This window comes from Rhizophagus irregularis, chromosome 10, assembly GCF_026210795.1.
Source record: "Rhizophagus irregularis chromosome 10, complete sequence".
In the NCBI taxonomy this organism is placed as follows: Eukaryota; Fungi; Glomeromycota; class Glomeromycetes; order Glomerales; family Glomeraceae; genus Rhizophagus; species Rhizophagus irregularis.
In genome coordinates, this window is record NC_089438.1 from 4,152,774 (window position 1) to 4,165,193 (window position 12,420).

At 32.8% G+C, this 12,420-nt stretch overlaps 5 protein-coding genes across 5 annotated transcripts; 1 reads left to right on the forward strand and 4 right to left on the reverse strand.

Annotated features, from left to right (window-relative positions):
• Positions 1 to 1,227: 1,227 nt before the first annotated feature.
• OCT59_002358 (uncharacterized protein) lies at positions 1,228 to 2,209 on the forward strand (the record flags this gene model as incomplete). The annotated part of the gene is made up of 3 exons (XM_066144444.1): positions 1,228 to 1,360; positions 1,638 to 1,756; positions 1,982 to 2,209. 3 exons carry the CDS (start codon positions 1,228 to 1,230, stop codon positions 2,207 to 2,209), a joined length of 480 nt encoding a protein of 159 aa, XP_065995607.1.
• Positions 2,210 to 2,537: 328 nt separating this feature from the next.
• Positions 2,538 to 2,888, reverse strand: OCT59_002359 (uncharacterized protein; the record flags this gene model as incomplete). Its single annotated transcript, XM_025311841.1, has 1 exon — positions 2,538 to 2,888. One exon carries the CDS (start codon positions 2,886 to 2,888, stop codon positions 2,538 to 2,540), a length of 351 nt encoding a protein of 116 aa, XP_025167792.1.
• A 66-nt stretch (positions 2,889 to 2,954) lies between these two features.
• OCT59_002360 (uncharacterized protein) lies at positions 2,955 to 3,188 on the reverse strand (the record flags this gene model as incomplete). The annotated part of the gene is made up of 1 exon (XM_066144445.1): positions 2,955 to 3,188. One exon carries the CDS (start codon positions 3,186 to 3,188, stop codon positions 2,955 to 2,957), a length of 234 nt encoding a protein of 77 aa, XP_065995608.1.
• Positions 3,189 to 4,431: 1,243 nt separating this feature from the next.
• Positions 4,432 to 5,284, reverse strand: OCT59_002361 (uncharacterized protein; the record flags this gene model as incomplete). The annotated part of the gene is made up of 5 exons (XM_025332743.2): positions 4,432 to 4,584; positions 4,654 to 4,795; positions 4,867 to 4,937; positions 5,015 to 5,097; positions 5,176 to 5,284. 5 exons carry the CDS (start codon positions 5,282 to 5,284, stop codon positions 4,432 to 4,434), a joined length of 558 nt encoding a protein of 185 aa, XP_025167793.1.
• Positions 5,285 to 8,575: 3,291 nt separating this feature from the next.
• Positions 8,576 to 10,039, reverse strand: OCT59_002362 (uncharacterized protein; the record flags this gene model as incomplete). Its single annotated transcript, XM_025328166.1, has 1 exon — positions 8,576 to 10,039. One exon carries the CDS (start codon positions 10,037 to 10,039, stop codon positions 8,576 to 8,578), a length of 1,464 nt encoding a protein of 487 aa, XP_025167794.1.
• Between the last annotated feature and the right edge of the window lie 2,381 nt (positions 10,040 to 12,420).

Here is a 12,420-nt window from a genome sequence, read left to right on the forward strand (position 1 = left end):
ACCAACTTTATATTTTTATATGGAGTATAAACACTTTTTTATAATTTCTTTTTCTTTCATTTTTTCCTCTTATTATATATTATATTGGGTTATAATGAACATTTTACTTTATTAGGCTTTTTTGTTTTCATGAACTTTATTCCATCATACTTTTACCTGTATAGTTTAAAAAATTCTTCGATTCTATTTTTTCATTTTTCATCACTTAAAGGTATAGAGTACCTTACCTCTCGCAACATAATCTTCGCACCAAAAATTTTATTATAGATTATTCGAATATATACTTTTAATGAAAAAAACAAATTTTCCTCGCTACAACCACCCTCACTTCATTGTCGTCAAAGCCAAACAAAGGGCTGGATGATTTCTTTTGAAAGGATCTTACGCACACGAATATGGGGCTGTTTTTTACTTTAAACCAATATATCCTTACACCAAACAAGTGGAAAGACACACTCCAAGAAATTATAGAAACTATTGAAGCTGGTCACTGTCAACCTGTTCGATTCCTAAGGATGTAATCAACCGCAGGTCACTGCTTGGTCCACGCTCAGCATACGGTGCAAATGTATTCTCTGATGAAGAATTGAATCGGCACACGGAGCTAGGTTTATTTGATTTTTTGCAGCATGGGGTTTTCCATTTTTTTCTTGTGTTGGTTATTTTGTTTTAAGTATAAATTAGATTTTCATGTTATTGTGGGCGGGTGTTTTTCCTTTGGAGTATCTATCTTTTTCTATTGTTTCGTTCTCACGATTTATAAGTTAAGACTTCCGAATTTTTTTATTAACTACACTCGAACAACAAAAAAATTAAGATTTACAAAAACCTCCTCTTGATTAATCACATCTATTTTATCATAAGTATGAAAACATACCGCCAAAATTTTTTTCACATTTTCCAAAACTCGAATCTTTCCTTTATTCAGATTTTGTTACTTTATCATTATTTCTCTTTTACTTTTTTATTTGTATCATTTGGAGACAATTAGTTTTTATAGAATGAATAAATTATATGGGTTTATTTTTTTACATAAATATATCGTATAATGAAACAATGAAAACTTCAAATATTTTACCCGTTTGTCATGATTTGATGCGCTACATCACCAGATGTTTGTACTCACGGCAGTTGACAAATAATTAATAAAATTTCCGCAGTAACTATCCGTTTAGAATTTGTCATTGGCATTATTCCTCCGTTTATTGTAGTTTAATGAAATTGATAATGGAGAGTTGGAGACATGCAATCTTAAAATCACTGTGTAACAACAAATTCGGAAAATTCTTCTCGATCATAAAAATTCGTTCCCTAAAAAGTAAAAACAGCATATCAGAGGAAGATGCTCCTCCATTAACATGTGTGTTTGAAAATATAAATTCTTTATTTTTTGCATTTAATATTCTATTACATGATAGCCAAGGGATACGCTTCAGTCTGGGGTGTGCGGTCAACTGATTAAATCAAAACTATATGTGGTCACACTGATTTTCAACTAGTGAATGATTTTTGGCAAAAATTTGATCGACATTATAGCTTTATAATACTATATATAAATTAACTATAAAAAAATAAGCTATTTTTAGATGCCCAGTTCGAATTGCTTTCTTTCTCCAAATTTTTTAAATATAAATCAGTTTTTCCATACCACAGCTACAAAGTTACGACATTTTTATTTACATCAACCAGCCAGTTAAAAGAAGATACCAATTTAAATCTTAAAACTGAAAAAAAATTCCAAACAATTATATCAGATGTAAGTTTTTCATATCAAATGTAAGGAATAGTCTCGTAACTTTGTTTGTATGGCTTTAATATTGGTTTTTACAAAATTTCGCCTTAAAATATTGAGCCGTTAGAGCTGTGCATCTAATTAAAGTTTGGAAAATAGCAATGGGTATACACAAGTCATATAAACGTCGTTCCTAATCTTTATGATTTCGTTAAAAGCCATATTTATTTCATTGTTATTCATCAACAGCAAGTGGAAGGTCTTTTTAACAAATTGGACTTAAAGACGCACCCAAATATGTCACCATCGGTAAAACAATCAAAGCTTCGTCTATCATCAGACAAAATCACAAAAGAAAACTTGACTGATGGGTTAAAAGAAATGCGAAAACAAAGAACTAAACAAAGGACTCCACTTCAAGAAGTTCAATTTGGATCTAATATTGCGTCAACACTTTTTAAACAGTTTATTGAATAATTATAATAAAATAATTGTTAAATTGTTAATATAAGTGTATATGACTGAAAGGTATAAAAAGTATAATAATTAACTATACAATACTTTTATTGTTTGTTTGTTTATTAATAAAAAAAATTTTATATGCAAAAAATCTTCAATAATAAATTTTTATATGGTACCATATATAGTTTTGATTTGATTAATTGACCGCACACCCTAACGCTTCACGCATCAAGTTAATACAAAAAGCCTCACGAGACATTTACAGTATATAGTATATGCAACATACCAAAAGTACAGACATAACGCACTTTCTTTATTACATAGAAAAAGAATTTTTGTATCCTTATTCCTCCTTTTCACGTAAAGATACGTTCGTCAGGTGAGTTTGGGTATAGAGATGGTTTTTATATCCCTTTGAAGTTATGTATTTGTTGCAATATTCGCAATAAACATGCGTATTTTGTCCAGGAGTATCGGAGGTGGACTTGTGATGATTATGCTTGCCATCCGTACTTTTTTTAGGATCAATCGGAACAATGACGCATTCGTCCGTATATGAGTCTGACTCTTGACCTTCTTCATCATTGGGAACGTTTTCGTCTGCCACTAATACTTCCTTAGAAACACTAGCTTCAGTTACGTTAGAGCCAACTTCTTTTTCGTTGCCACCAAGACCATCTTCGTCGGAGTTCATCAGGCCCAATATATCTTTCACTTCTTGTGTAATCAAGTTCAGCTTTTGGTAATCATCGGAGGTTTGTTATTCACTTTCTTTTACGAAATTATCAAGCCGTTTCTGCAACTCTACGTTTCTATATGAGAGCTCCCTATTCTTTTTTTCAAGTTCCGTACACCTACGTTTAAAACTTTCTTTTTCTTGAGTTATCACACATAATCGTTTCTTGATAATTTCTATATCCTTTCCCAGAGTTTCAAGCAGTCCTTTTTTTTCGGAGGAAGATATAACGTTATTACAGTCCGTATTATCTGTCATTATTGGAGAGACTTCAAAGAACAGGACGAGTTTCAGCACAGTATGAGTTTCGTAAAAAATTTCGTCAACCAAAAGTATCAACATGACCAACCGGAAACTTCACTGTTTACATCTCGATTTCCCAAATACGGGTAAGATACCATGAACTTCATTTCCTTATGATCCAAAAAGGGGGTTACAGAGTGGGTTACAGTTTACAGTTTGTCGTAACGCTACTAGTAATACAAATGACATTAGCATGGAGGGATGTCCATATTTGTATTTTTTAGCACGTTGTACTACGAACTATCTATCAACATGAAACTCAACAAACTCAATTTATTATTTTCGACGGACTCGGTAACAAAAAAAAATTGAGATTTCATTGCACTTCACAAAGTCTATAGCGCCTTGTTATTGTCTTTTCATCACAGAAACAATTTTTTACAAAACGAGAAAGACTTAGTCTTCCCTATTGTATGTTGCGAGATTGACAAGAGTGTGCCGTATACAATAGAAGAAGTAGGCGACACAATGTAGTTTTGCGATGCAATAATGTGGCTATGGAATTCTTAATGGGATGTCAATTTTATTGGAACCTTATGTAGTACAGAACTGGACACCTATGAGATCAAAACCATTCAGTATATACGTAACAATAGACTATTTGTTATACGCTTTGTTCCATAAGAATATTTGTAATGAAGCATAGAAATATTGAAGAGACCCACTTCACGAATATGTATTTGCAGATGAATTAGGAATTTATTTGTGAGGACAAAACCTATCAAAAGTACAATATTTCTGGTGAGGATTCATCAGGTATTCACACGTAGCGGAATTTTTACATAAAAATGGTAAATAGATGAACACTCTTAGATATCTTATCTCTATGTTGAATCATATGAAATCATTTCGTAGTCGTAGTTTAAATACTTAACTATATTCGCTATAATATTTCTCATGAGATGTAAACTAGTAAAGGAAGTCTGATAAGGAGATATTTTCCTATACAGTTTATGATGATTATTCAAATTTATTATATTATAAACTATAAATATTTTAAAAAGGATAATTTTATGCAAACTTAATGCTTTTATTTTTTGAATTTTTAAATGATAAATTGTAAAAGTAATTTCGCATATACATATATTTTCACTATCTGACGATTTCACCTATTTAAAATTGGAATGCAAGATAGCAAATTTTAAGTTGTTCAAATAAATCCTTTTATGCAAAACAGTTATTCTACTATAGCAATGGGTTAAATTATTCCCTGTAAATTTAATACAAAACCATTGAGAACATTTGAACGCAAATTGGGAGGATTCTGATATTCTGTCCAAGTGACCCTATTTCTACTTAAAGTTCTGTATATCCTCGCCTTTTGATCAAATGGATCGAGGGAAAAACCCTCCTAGACAAATGATATTAATAATTAATAGCAAGGATCAATAAACGTAGCTCAACAAATATCTAGTCTTACCTCTACCCCTGCGTTCATCCACATAAGCATTTTCTCGTGAACTCGTTCTGCAGTATCGTTTACTGAGCGTAATTCGATAACGAAATTTGGCGCTACCGCAGGATAAGCTTCAGCTTTTTCATCGTTTGTTAGATTGTTCCATCTGTAGCAGATAAAAAAGTTAAAAAATCTAAAAATGAAACCATATTCAAAATTTGTATAATATTCAGAAACCTAGTCATGAGTACAACGGATGCATCGGCACATCTCATTTCAACTACTTCTGTTGGTAATGTCCAACCCGTCTACAGTCATATATTTGTAAAACCAAAAATGATATTAGCACAAGAAAAAAAAAATCAACAGATATTTTGAAGCATACAGTAGCACCGCCGTACTCTCCAACTAATGGGTTATTGTGACACCAAGCGTGAATTTGAGAACCAAGTATCAGTTCCTTTCGACCTAATGGTATTTTTTTTTATTGCAAATAAGTAACATTTTTAAACATTCCTCATTACTGTACATCGAAAAATAGAATACCAGTTTCGTGGTGTACGGGCATTATTTCAATTTTTCCACCAGACAGATTCATTCGATAACAATTAGGAGTTGTTTGTGATAGTGCTACGAAATCTCTAGGAGAAGCCATGTTTACAGTAAATATCGTTTTTTATCAGTAGAAGTATGATGAGGTGTAAAACGAGTATAAGAATATTATGATGATGAAAAATAAGTAGAAGAATGTCGTACAGATAAGTTTCCCATATGAATCATGTTGTACAAAACACGTGAGTATATATTACGACATGTACTGTCCCACTTACTGTCCCTAGTTCGCAAGAGAGTTATAACTGTGAATTCAGTTGTAGACTTCCAAAGGACATAACTATTTTCTGTTCTAGGTCTACCATGGCAAGCAACTTTTATTTTTTTTTTGTGTATACGGAATTTTTATGTTACATGCGAACCAATGTTGCACTTGTTATTAATATGCAATTCGGTGCCTGAAAATGTATCGTCTATTGTTTTAACAATAGTATTGTCTTATTTTTTAGCATAGATCGAACAACAGCTGTGATAGAGCAATATTTTATGTATGAAGGGTGGAATTGTTCTTGAGTAACAAGCGAAATAAAGAATAGTAAATAACATCAACTAAGGCATAACTATATCTTGATAGAAGTCCGGAAACCATTAGGATTAATACAAATTTGATGGCAATCGCACCTACAAAAGATTATAGAAATAAGCAAGAATTTGATTATGGATAGATAACATGAGAACTAGTTACGTGCGAAGACTTAGATAAAGTGCAAGTGTTTGTTCTTTGTCTATTTATATTTTCACTTTAAATTTTAAGCAAATAAAATGTTATGCCATGTTGTTTATAGCGTTATCGAAGGAAAAAGGGCAGCTGTACACTTCAAGGATATGAAATAGATTTATTAAGAGGTGTGCAATTGATTTTTTCGGAAAGATACTGTACTCTAACGGAGCCGTAGAAGATTCATTGTAGGCCACGAAGATGACATCTGAGTCTGTCTATTCAAATGTTAACAAAAGGTTTGCGTATTTGTATTGCTGATTATAATCGAAATAATAATATACGACAATCTTTGATTATTAGAAGCTATTCCAATGAAAGACCCTTTTTGCACCTCATTAGACACACACATAATATGTAGACAAATGCAAAACAACTCAAACTAAACAAGCCTATGAGAGAGATAGCCGTGTAGTTATTTATTACGTATTATTTTTCGAGTAAACGCTTATCATTATTATAGATATCAATTAACATCAGTTAGTACTACTATTTTATCTTAAAGATTATTTGTCATTAGGATCTGGTTTATAACAATTGATGACAACATTAAATCAAGAAAAACGAAATCGACAATAAAATTCATATTTCTCATCAATGATATGCGCTATATAACATTTTCAATAATGTTCTCGATATAGAAACTTTCTTAGGCGATTTTTAACGGATAAGAATACTACTAGTGAGTAAAATAATATTTGGAAAAGATATTGGATACGTATGGTAAGTCGTTTTTTTGTGTATTGAGATTGTATATGAGTTGAATGCCACTTAACCATACTCTTCATACCCGAAGATTTAAGATATCAATCACATCCCTATGCATATATTTTATACCCTTGTTTTTAGTCTCCCGAAAATCAGGATTATTATTATTGAATATTAAGAATTGTTCCGCAGATAAGATGAATTGCCCATCTCATTAACAAGGTAAAAGATAACGTAATTTCGACATCACATTTGTCCTTGAAAAAGGAAACAATATGTGCTCTTCGAGCAGTCTTCCTAGAAACCTAGGTTTCTAGAACTTCCTTTGCAAAGGTTTTAGGAAATGTGTTCCTAAGACTGATTATATCTGCTCACATTCATGTGGACGATGTTTTTGAGAGGATACATTCTACAGGTATTTGTATCCGATGCTATCAATCTACTTCGCAGGCTTCGCTTATATTGTCATGTTTTGTTATAGATAGTTTCACGAATTACTAGCCTAGATGAGTAATTATCCATGAGAACAAAGGAGAGCACATATTAATACACCACGCATGTGAGATTAATGATAAGAATTCGGATGAATAAGGAAACAGTAATAGTTTTTTAGTAATCGTAACTTAGAAATCATTACCCCAAAGGATACTGTTAGATGGATGGCTGAATTTGGTGTACTTTATTGCTCAATGTAGTTCATTAATTATTTACTTGTCGCATACTGAAGTCAACAAAAATTCGTTCTAAGGCGCAGCGGGACAAAGAACGACACTGTGACCCACGGGTCACGATATCAAAACAATGTGATCACGTGGTAAAGTATAATAACTGGAAAAGAATATCGTCAAAAAAATGATGAGATACACATTGTGCGATTACTATATTAGAATTAATGAGAACGTGTTTTACTTGTGAAATAAAAATGTTACCATGTACTAACTGGCATAAGAATAATTATTGGCAATGATTTCAAGTGTTAATCTTTATTTATAATACGTGGAAACATACATTAAAAAAATATTACGAAAAATACAGGGATACATATTACATTTGTTGAAAGTGCGACTACTTGTTACAGAACCCGCTAATCCAATTCTTAGAATTATTGTTAACAATTTTTGATGAACGAAGAAATATTTGCTGTGGTCGATAAGTAATATCACGATAACGGGTAAATGAATATTATAATAGATAACAACTAGTATATAATGAGACAATATCTAACGACTAACATATGTAAGAATAAAAATCGGAAGGGAACACATACAGAAAAAAGAACAACTATACTTCATAGGTATCCAGATTGCATGGCTGATTCCTATTTTCGAATATTGCCCATATTCAAGGGATGCGCTCCACATATCTATGATCAAATTACTTTTTTTCTATTATCGAACATGCTGTCTCTGCTATCAAACATTACGTCTCTCATCTTCTATTACTAAAATACTTTTCCTTGCAATCAAATACTATGTCCTCCTGTTTCTTCGATGATAGGATACATATTCCTCCGTTTCGATTACTAAATAGCTTATCCAAAATATTGTCGCAACCTTTGAACCTGATTGAGTGTGATCCAATCATCACAGCCATGTATAATGAAGTTATTACTATTATTTGCTATAACCGACCCGATTATTATTTAAGATCATCATGATATAGCACTGGTACATTAAACGTAAACATTGCTCACTATTTTTCAATTCCAGTACACATGCTAGTAAACAAAACAAAAAATATACTCTGTTCTGTAGTAGACACAAAAACCCCCTATTTTTGGATAAATGTAATCCCCCCCATTTTGGAATGTTCGATATCGCCCCCCATTTTATTAACCAGCATTTGTGCTATTTGTGTCATTGTTACTTCGAAGCCTTAAACATTTTCAGGAAGTAGTATATATCTTGTTCATGGTGGATTGAATTGGTATAATTGGCACGATGGTGTAATTGCTATGAACATGTGAGGACCGCACCCATATGATCTTGTTTCAGTGAAAACTAGGCGAAACCCACTGGTATTGTGTACACATATAACATTACGAACAAGTGGAATCATGGAAACTAATATTCTCTCCCAGTTATTCGTCTCATTTTTGCGAAAATAGTTCTTGAACCGAATATTTTGATTACTATGAGTCTTCCAACCATTCCAACGATTACTACTTCTGCGTCCAAGGTCTTTTCCAATTCTCGCATTTCCTCTATGTTGACGTTGATGCTGCTGTCTTTCCAACATACCATCTTTTTTCTTCTGTGGTAACTTTGATTCAGTGACATGTGTTCCACTCCGCATTTGTCTTATACTGCTTTGTTTAATCTCCTTTGCAATGAAGAAAAGCAGGACCAAACAGTTTAATGCAATAGCGTACTGATTATTAATCGAAGGCAGATGTTTTTTTGTTGGCAACGTTGTAATCGTGCCTTCCCTTTGTTCGTTACCGGTACTGTCAGATTGTTTATCACGATAACCTTTGTTCTGTAACGATTCTTCACCGCACAAATCATCTTGTTTCGCCAATGAGGTAGTTTGTTGTTGGACAGTAAAGTCGTTTCTGCTGATCACAGTGTGAGGAACTTCATTCATATTTTCATGATTATTTGATGAACCAGACGAGATACATCCATTTTGTATGTCACATTTGGCTATTGGTGTAGAAGGAACCATGCAACTCAAGTCCGGAAACTTTTTAACAAATAATTCGTTCTTGTGAATATCAACGTTTGTTCCTAAGAATTGACTAAAACGAGAAACTTTCTTGTGTAAGGATTCCTTAGGACATGTAGAGCCAAGTATAGGGACTAGTTGAATAGGGTCATTGTATTGGAGACTAATGAATCGTCCAACCTCTACAGGTAAACTTGAGCGTACACGATGAGTAAACTCCTTAGCCTCTTTATAGTCTGTAAATGTAAATGATGTGGCCTGTATGTGAAAATCGTTTGTCCAGTAACCATGCCTATTCTGACCATACTCGTCCATGACAACAAAGTCATTTGGTGATTTAGGCACATTCGTTATTCCACTATAATTATCACGAAACACTTCCAACATCCCGTCAAGAGCTTGTCTCAGTAAATTAACTATTTTTGTTCCAGAGATTCTATTGAGTGAACCGAACTCTACATGTATCCGAGGAAATTGTGGTAAATCCCCATACACTACTTCGGAAAAGGATCTTAAGTGTTCGGTTACGTTATCGTGGAACTCCCAAAACTCTTCACGTGAATGAAAAACCCTATACATGTCTGCATTGTGATCCTTAACTACTAATTTCGTAGATAGCTCTTCTTTGTCATACACATCCTCAACAGACAATTCATGTTGTTTTTGTGTTGTTGGGCAGCTATAATTATCTGTTCCGTATTCCATTCTTTAGTAAGGTCATGTTAATTCAAATGGAAAACAAAACCTAAAAAGATATGATTTCGTATACTAAAACAGTACTGGGACACAAATTTTTGACACCGTAAAAAATAAGACAATGATCTGGAACAAGGGTTGATAACTTAATAAAGGAGACCTGAAGGATAAATTCCAAGGGAAATAATGTAAAAGTCAATCCACGTGTTCGATGTAAGCTACCCTAAAGTAATATTATGTCGGGTAATTGAAATGGAACACGTTAACTCTCAGACTATTATATTCATGCAACATAAATAGCTTAAGAACAAAATAGTATACTTACGGAGCGGTTGTACAATCGGTATGACGATTATTGTACCCAATAAGAGCATTGCCGAAATAAATCTTATCCTTTCTATTTCCGCAGTAATAATAGTAGGTTATGATTCTTTTGTAGATATTGTATCAACGCATAGACGTAATGCAAGTGTTCTCACTTGGAATAAGTATAATGCAACAGTCCATTGTATTACGATTTCTTCTATTTATTGTAAAACCACATTGGAATAATCTTGGTAGACAAATGCATCATCTACGGTCATCTATATAAGACAAGATATGAAATAAAAAAGGTTCATGGGGGAAAAATACGAACCCGTTTCTCATGTGTCTATATTACTAGGTCCGAAAGGAAATTCTTTTCTCCAAAATAACTGTTGACAGTTTCTTCCTGTAACTACTCTCTGTCTTATATTATGTCTACGTGGCAAAATTTTATTACGATAAAAAAGTATAACATAACAACCATGATCGTAGCAAGTATTCGAATTATATATCTATTTTTTTGAACTAAAAGGGTAGATGAAATCTACTTCGTACCCGTAGGGTAGGGCAAGAGTAGGACCGGCATTGCGAAGCAATGTGTTCCCAATTTCAAAGAAATAACTTTCACAGCTTTACCAAATTATATCTATACGTTCTCTATATGGTTCTTTAGACGTCCCAGTTTTCTTTCATAAATATTCGGATATCCTTATAAACGACAATTGTATTATTTTTGCTCCCGTTAATATACCGTTATGATATTATTGCATTCTCAAATTAGTTCCAATCGACTTTGTGATTAGTAGCAAGATAATTGAGAATATAACAGTTCGTCGACTACAGAATATGTTCCATTGCAGATATCCACTTTTGAAAGAGACAATATCTACTTCGTACCTGGAAGGTAATGCGACTGTCCTTGTAAAATTTTCTAAAGGGACGATTATAGTCTATTTTTTGTTAGTTCTGGTGACGATAAAAAAGATGATGTACAGTATCCCTTAGGTCACGATGTCGCTCTTTTAATTGTACTGCTACGTCTAAGACTAATTTCTGTTGACAATTAATGAACCGCATTGCTCAAGAAGCACCACCAAAATCAAACCTCTATCTACATGTGTCCTTTGAAGTAATAACGTCTAAGTTTTCGATTACTAAAAAGCTATTATTGTTTCCTTGTTCATTCGAATTCTCATCATTAATAGGTGTAATCGAATTAATACGTGTCCCTTGGATTATTTCACTTAATTCAAAAAACTAACTGTAACAAAAGTGTATGTTAATGTAGGCGAAGCTTACGAAGTAGCTTTAGTCAGTTTCACTAAACTGGTTGGCATAAAAAATGTGATCGAATTATTAATCTCTTTCCCTTCAAAGAACTGTTCTAAGGATTCCTAGGAGTTATGTAGTAAAATTATTACGGTTATCTACATAGATTCACTACATCAGAAATTTAGATCCACAAATCACGTAACTAATTGTTGTTGATATTTGTAGTCGAATAATTGTATTTATTCTCTGATTGTATACCCCACTTCGATTTATCATATGCTCCTTGTTCTCGATCAAATATTTCAAAAAATGTTACAAAGAAGCGAAAAATACTACACCATCCCGTTATCTTTATTTTTTTACTACCACCATCTTGCGTTTACATTACCATTTTGCTCTTCGAGCAGTCTCTGACTGATGAACTTTCCTTTGACAACAAAGTATTATTTTCCGTTGTAGACATCATACTCATATATTTTATGTACAATGTATTTTCCTGGTGGAGCCTACGAAGTAGATTCTTCTTGAAATGCTCAAGCAGTGTATGAGTATTACGCTCTACATATGACGAAACTCTTAGTATTCTTTTCTTCTGTATTCAATTTTTTGTCATTGACATCTCAAGGGACCTCGAGAATCTACACGCTATACAGTTATTTAGTGAAACTGGTCAAGGCCGCTTCGCACATTTTGATGTTTGTTATGTTACAAAATTTTATACACGATTTTTTAAGGAACAAAAAAAATTATTAGTCACGAAAAATGGAAGTTACTAATTAGTGATAAAATTGATGTAACCATAGTTGATCACT